Source organism: Camelus dromedarius, chromosome X (genome assembly GCF_036321535.1).
Source record: "Camelus dromedarius isolate mCamDro1 chromosome X, mCamDro1.pat, whole genome shotgun sequence".
In the NCBI taxonomy this organism is placed as follows: domain Eukaryota; kingdom Metazoa; phylum Chordata; class Mammalia; order Artiodactyla; family Camelidae; genus Camelus; species Camelus dromedarius.
In genome coordinates, this window is record NC_087472.1 from 77,950,445 (window position 1) to 77,957,093 (window position 6,649).

The 6,649-nt window shown below is 44.4% G+C and overlaps 1 protein-coding gene across 1 annotated transcript; it reads right to left on the reverse strand.

The window, feature by feature from the left end:
* Nucleotides 1–2,860: 2,860 nt before the first annotated feature.
* Nucleotides 2,861–5,634, reverse strand: LOC105105496 (sperm acrosome-associated protein 5). Its single transcript, XM_010999288.3, has 4 exons — nt 4,942–5,634; nt 4,367–4,525; nt 3,148–3,226; nt 2,861–3,044 (listed from the first exon to the last, which is right to left on the reverse strand). The coding sequence occupies exons 1-4, from the start codon at nt 5,084–5,086 to the stop codon at nt 2,945–2,947; spliced, it is 483 nt and encodes a 160-aa protein (XP_010997590.1). The 5' UTR covers nt 5,087–5,634; the 3' UTR covers nt 2,861–2,944.
* Between the last annotated feature and the right edge of the window lie 1,015 nt (nt 5,635–6,649).

The following is a 6,649-nucleotide window of genomic DNA, read 5'->3' on the forward strand; positions in this document are numbered from 1 at the left end:
TTGAGAAGAATAATGGAATGAAATCCCATGACCATAATGTGGGTGGGAAAGGTCATAAGCATAACCCATTCTTTGTTTAACATTGTGGAACTCAAGTTGGTGAGAAATGTCTATGAATTTCCTGAGTGTAGAAAAAACTCTCAGCGAGAATTCACCCATTACTCCTCATCAGATCACTCATGTAGGAGAGAAACCCTATGAATGTACAGAATGCAGGAAAGCCTTCAACAAGAAGGCACACCTCAGTGTACATCAGAGAACACACGCAGGAGAGAAACCATATGAAAGTAATGAATGTGACAAATCCTTCGGAGAGAAATCAACACTGCATAGACATCAAAGAATGCGTACAGGAGACAAACTTTATGTGTGTTCAGACTGTGGAAAAGCCTTCACCCATAAGCTGAGTCTCAATGCTCATCAAATAATTCATACAGGAGGAAAAAACTTATCAATTAACTGTGTGTAAAAAAGTCTTCTCCTGGAATTCATATATCATGTTACATCAGAGAGCTCATACAGGAGAGAAATGTGAGAAATCTAGTGAATGCAATGAATGTGATAAAGCTTCCTTCCAGAAGTCTTATCTCCTTATTCATCAGAGGCTTCACACAGAGGAGAAACACTATGAGTGTAATGTATGTGAGAAAGCTTTCTCCCAGAAATCATATCTCATTATACATCAAAGACCTCATTCAGGAGAGTAACCCTATAAATGTGACAAGTGTAGTAGAGCCTTCAGAGGGAAGTCAAAACTCACTGTTCTCATTGGAGAACCCATAGAGGAGAGAGACCCTATGGCTGTCCTGAATACAAGAAAAACCTTTCAGAAGTTAAAGCTCATTATGAATTAAAGAACCCAGAGAAAACAGAAACTTTGCAAAAGAACCAAAAATGGAAAATCTTCCATAGAAAAGTCAAAGAGAAAGGAAAAGGTGAGGTGGGAAGATCATGCTTTATATAGCTTAGGTGGTCGTGGAAGGCTTTTCTAAAAACGGGGAGCCAGCCATACGGGGGATATAACATTCCAGGCAAGAGGAATAACAGAGCCAAGTTCCTGGTGCAAAAAACAAAAACAAAAAAACTTGGCCTCTGTACTTGTTATTATGAGTGTATAGTGAATGACTATTTCACATCAGAGAGGTTGTTCAAGACTGCCGTCCTTTGAAGCCTTGAATATATGAGAGCCTTCAGCTGGACGCCAAGCCTCATGGTAAATCTGGGCACAGGTATTAAGATAAACCCAATTGAATTAATTTCAAGAAACACAATCCCATGAAAATGATATTAAAGGAAATATTTCAGATTTAATATCAAACTCTCATAGAAAAAAATCAATACAATCTATTATGAAGAATAGCTGTTTTGCCATCTGTCATGATGGGGACCAAGTATTAGCTACTGGAAAAGGGGGTTTATGAAATGATTTAAAATTAGAGAATGAAAGATAACCACTAAAGGAATAATGATTATATACTACAAATGTCGATTATTAGAAAGGGTGCATAATCAGAATAATGTCAAGGAAACAACATGAGGGCTTCAAATCTAGTTTTCAGAAGTAGCAACAGTTGATAATGCCAGTATTTCTGCCCCAACCTGTTCTATGGCCAAGATTTTGACTGTTTTTATGTGTGGACCTTCCCTTTTTCTGAGCTTGATCACACAGTCTTCCCTATGAAATACTATGAGCTACCTGATAGGCTTTTGGGAGATCTGCTTTTTAACTTAAATTTACCAGAGTTTATTTCTGATGCTTTTGGTGATTAACTATCACATTCAGAAATTGGTACCCAGAGTGCCGGTACCTTTTATGGACCCTCAAGGAAATATAAGATTTGGTTATCTAGGCTGGTTGGGGCTGAAGGCAAGGGAAATTCAGGTGGCATTTTGGAAGAGGGCTCTGGCATTCCTTGGCATGCTGTGGCATTCATGGTGCTCTAATGATCATCTATTCTTATCTTGGATGAAGTAAACACTGAAAACAAGGCTTTGGGTAGTTGAATATCCATCCCTAACCAAAGAGTACAAAGGACATGAGGGACTGCTTCCTCAAAGGGTAACTGCTTCCAATGGGGCTGGCCAGCAGAAAGAAATAGAATGGCAAGTCAAATCCCTTAATTCTCTGCTCAAGACATAGACTGAAACCCAGGCAGTCTGTAAAAAGACATTATTATCTTGTGCATCCATTGAATTCCTGGCCAAAATTTCTAGTTTGTCATTTGAAACTTTGGGTACTGATTGGAGTGATTGGATACTGAAAGGAGTGAGGGGCTGAGTTAGAATACTAATATGTGGGACCGTGTGAATGCTTTTAACTCCTAATACCTGCTGAGCTTGCTGTATAAGCTGAAACCAATTCCATTTTCCTCTGAAGAGACTGTATCTGCCTTAATTAAAGACCCTGTAGTTACCTCAACTGAGAGTGATACTTTTTAAGGGAAGCCAATTTTCATACCTCCCCATCCCCACCCTTCTATTTCCAGACCTCTATTTGCTTGATGTACCAAGCACTTTATGTGCTTTACAAACATTAATTCATTTAATTCTCCCAACAACCCCATGAAATATGTACTACCACTATCATCCTCATTTTGCAGATGAGGAAACTGAGGCACAAAGAAATTAAGTGCCTCACCCAAGACAACCCAGCTAGTAAGTGGTAGAGATAGTATCTGAACCCAGGAGAACCTATGCTCTTAATTACTACACTATCCTTCACCCCGACCCCACCTCCCACCCCAAGGGATCTGGTGTCCCCTGATTAGTTAGACCTTTGAATATATGGAAGAAGTGATTGAATAGGGGTAACTTCAGGCATTGCAAAAATGAAGAGAGTCAGACATCGGAGATCTCTTGCATTGTTTATAGATATCATCCTTTATTAAATCCACCAAAGAAAGAACAGAAAGGAAGATAAAATCTCTATCTCTGGGAATCCGAGTCACGAATTAATTTTTCTTGTGTCAGGTTTTGCATACAGACGACATCCCTTGAGCCATTCAGATACATCATGGCCAAAACAGTGCTGGATCCAAGAATCCCTGGGAAATGAAGGGAGAGAGGGAGGATAAAGTGGACAGGCTGATGGGGTGGCAGTGCCACTATCCCAGCTGCCCAGGGTCTGAGCCATCCTCATGAACTTACCAGGCAGCCATACCATTCTGTGAGGACACTACCCGCTTGGCACACATGATGTCATCCAGAATATGGCGGTTGAGCAGGTCTAAGGGGAAGAGAGGGACATAGTGATTTGGTGTACTGGGGACACAGTGACAGTGTATGAAGGGCCCAGGGGTTCTGGGTTCCTTGGGGCCAGAATAACTTCAACCACTATATTGTCTGATTCTCAATGACCTTGGTTCACTTATCAGCTGGTTATGAATTACCTCAACCACCATACTGGCTGGTCCTGGACAACCTCAAATTCTATGTTGGCCAGTTCTGGATGACTTCAACTGTCATGTTGTGTGGTTATGAATGATCTCAATGGCAATGGCTATTGGCTGGTAGGGGACCAGTCAGCTGCAAGGTTGGTCAGTCCTGGGGCTATCAAACACTATGTTTTCAGGTCCTGGATAACCTCAACATGCATTTTGACAAGTTAGAAGTGACCTCAGTCTCCATGTTGGCTAGTCCTGTTCAACCTCAGCTACTATGGTGTCTGGACCTAGATGATCTCAACTGCTGAGGTGGCTGGACCAGGATGACCTTAACTGCCATTCTGACTAGTTAATGATCTCAACCACTATCTAGACTAGTCCTGGACAACCTCAACCTTCAAGCTAGCTAGTCCTGGATGACCTCTTCTATCACTGTGGCAGGACTTGGACAACTTCAGCTTCCACTTGGGCTGGCCCCAAATAAACTTGGCCTATCTTGGACAGCCTCAAATGCCATTTTGGCCAACCCTGAACAACTTCTACTGCTATTCACTTTTGTCCACAACAATACCACACTCTTGTCTGGAAAACCCTCTGCTTTCTGCTTGGAGGTACTTAGTTTCTGTTCTTACAGATGGATATCTGCTTCTTCCCTCAGGGTCTGAACCACCCTAACCCCAAATCTTGACAGTTTCCTCCTCCATTCCACGTGGAGCTAAGTGTCTTGTTTCCTGAGTCTGAGAAAATGGCAGCCTTCATTCTAGGTGAGGTTTAGGGGCTCTGAGTCCTCCTGACCTAAACAACATCTCAGTGCACTCTGAGTAAGGATACAGGATGGTGTCTCTAACAGCCCAGGAAATTTGGATCCTTTCCCTATCATTTTTCTGGTTGTTATTCAAGATTATGGCTTAGACAATCTTGCCCCCTGCATGTTAGGGAGTGAGGTCAGGCAGGGCTTCAAGGTATCCCCAGTGCTGCCTCACCATGACACTCCATGTGACAGAAGTTCTGTGTGGGTGTAACACCATTGTCACACCACCAGGCGGAGTTCAGCTGGAAAATGCCATATTCACTGCTGCCATCAGGATTGTGATCCACGAAGGAAGTGTCAAAGCCACTCTCATAGTGTGCCATGCACAGCCCTGGGGCAGGGAGTGGGGAGGTAGCAGATAGGCATGGGTCCTGGGAATGAGGGAGGGTAGGATGAGGGGGGCATGGGGCAGGGATGATTTCTATCTCAGTTGTGGAGGTGATGATCTTGGTTTGGTGGTAGTGTTGATGTTGGTGATTCTGGTGAGGTAACAGTGATGGTGGTGGTAATGGTATTCATGGTGATAACAGCAGTGATGATGTTGATGGAAGTGATGGTGGTGGTAGTAGAGATGAGGGTAAGTGGTTCTGAAGGCAATGATGATGAAATTAGAGTTAGTTAAACTACTCATCACAGTCAGGGGGTGACTGAGAGGATCATTCCCTAGTCTGGCAAGTAGGGCCTGGGTTTGAGTGTGGTGGGAGGTTTGGGGTGTGGGTGGGGGACTTGGGGCAGCTGGTATCTCACAGTCTCCAATGGTGTAGCCCTTGAAGCCATTCAGGCCCGCCTTTTGCAGCTTCATTGCCAGGTCACAGCGTTCGTAGATCTTGGCATCCACAGTGGCAGCCATTAGCATGGCCAGGGTCACCACTACAGTGCCCCAGGCCTGCATGATGACACCCACAAGCTCTCCTCACTGACTCCTCACTCCAGACCCACTCTACAGTGTTGAGAACTCGGAGCATTCTGGAACTCTGGGCTCTATGAGCCAAGATCTAAGTGAAAGATTCCAGAACACAGAAGCCAGAAGGCTGGGCACCTCACCATCTTCCCCAGTGCCAGCTCTGTTAGAGACACACACAAAGAAAAAGAAAGATACTGATGTGTACACAGAGGTGGAATGAGATACAGACAGGGAGAAACCCAGAAATCTCAGAAAGGGATGTAGGGAGAGAGAGACTGGGGACACACAAAAGACAGATGGGACCCAGGTTCTAGGCTTCACACTCAACCCACATTCCCCTACATTCCTTAACACTGTCCCACTCTCCTCCCGTTAATCATACTCTACAACTTGGGTACCTCCATTTCCACTCACTCTGCCCCTCATCAGCTCCATTCCCCCCAACTCTGCTAAGTAGTCAGCTCTGTTTACTACACTGTGCCTACTTTCACCTCAGGTTCCCCATGTTCTGTAAAATGTGGCCACCATGCCCTCGCCCTCTGCCCCACATTACCTCCATTTACTCATTCTCAGCACTGTTGGTGGACAAGGCGGGCCGGTACTGCGGGTGGTAAAAGAATTTACTAAAGACAAAGAATGAAAATAGAAAGGGAGTTTATTAGGCTGTGCTGCCATAGACAACAGCCAGCCACACAGATGAGCAGGCCAACAACTGAGGGTCGGTTGTTGGGGTCTTTTATAAGATGGAGTCACAAAGTGCCTGACTGGCTTGTGCACAAGTCTCTGATTGGTTGTAGGCGAAGTAAGAAGTTTAGGGTCCATGAAGGGTGGTAGGGTTTATGACTCTGAAAAAGTGGGCTGAAACAAACCAGCCTGAGCCATTGTGAGATTAGGCATTACCTAAGGCTATTAGTTTGTTAGGGCAAACATGCCCAGAACGTACGTTATCTGTTGAGAGATCACAGGTAGACATCTGAGAGCCCAGGAATGGGGGTTGTTGGACTTTGAAGGACATCAGTTGGCCCCACAAGCACCTCCTTCACGTCTCTTCACTTAGTGTGCCCTGTTCAGCCCTCATATACTGGGATCTGACCCATGTTACCCCATTTAATCAGACCCTGCTCCACATTCCATATTACACATTCTCTATTACATGTACATATTCACTCTACTGCTTTTTCACCCTGATTCTCACTTTACCTTTTATTTCCCCATCCATTTGCACTGCCTCTTATCCACTTGTATTCAGTCACCCTGGGCCTCATGTTACTGCAGTTCCCTAATCCTCTACTTCTCATTACCCAAGTTCTTTGACATCACATCCCTTCTTCACCTCCATTCGCTTCCACGCAGACTCTCGTTTCTGACTTTCACCTTCACTTCCTGACACTGCATCACATGACTCCCATCTGCTCTCATGTGGCCCATTCTTCTGTTTTGTCCATTGACTCTGGGCCTCATTCTCTCCTTCATACACTCTCTTTCTGCCCCTGTATTCTTTTCTCTCCAGTGCTGTCCCCGTATTACTTGCATTTCCTGAAACTGCCCTGT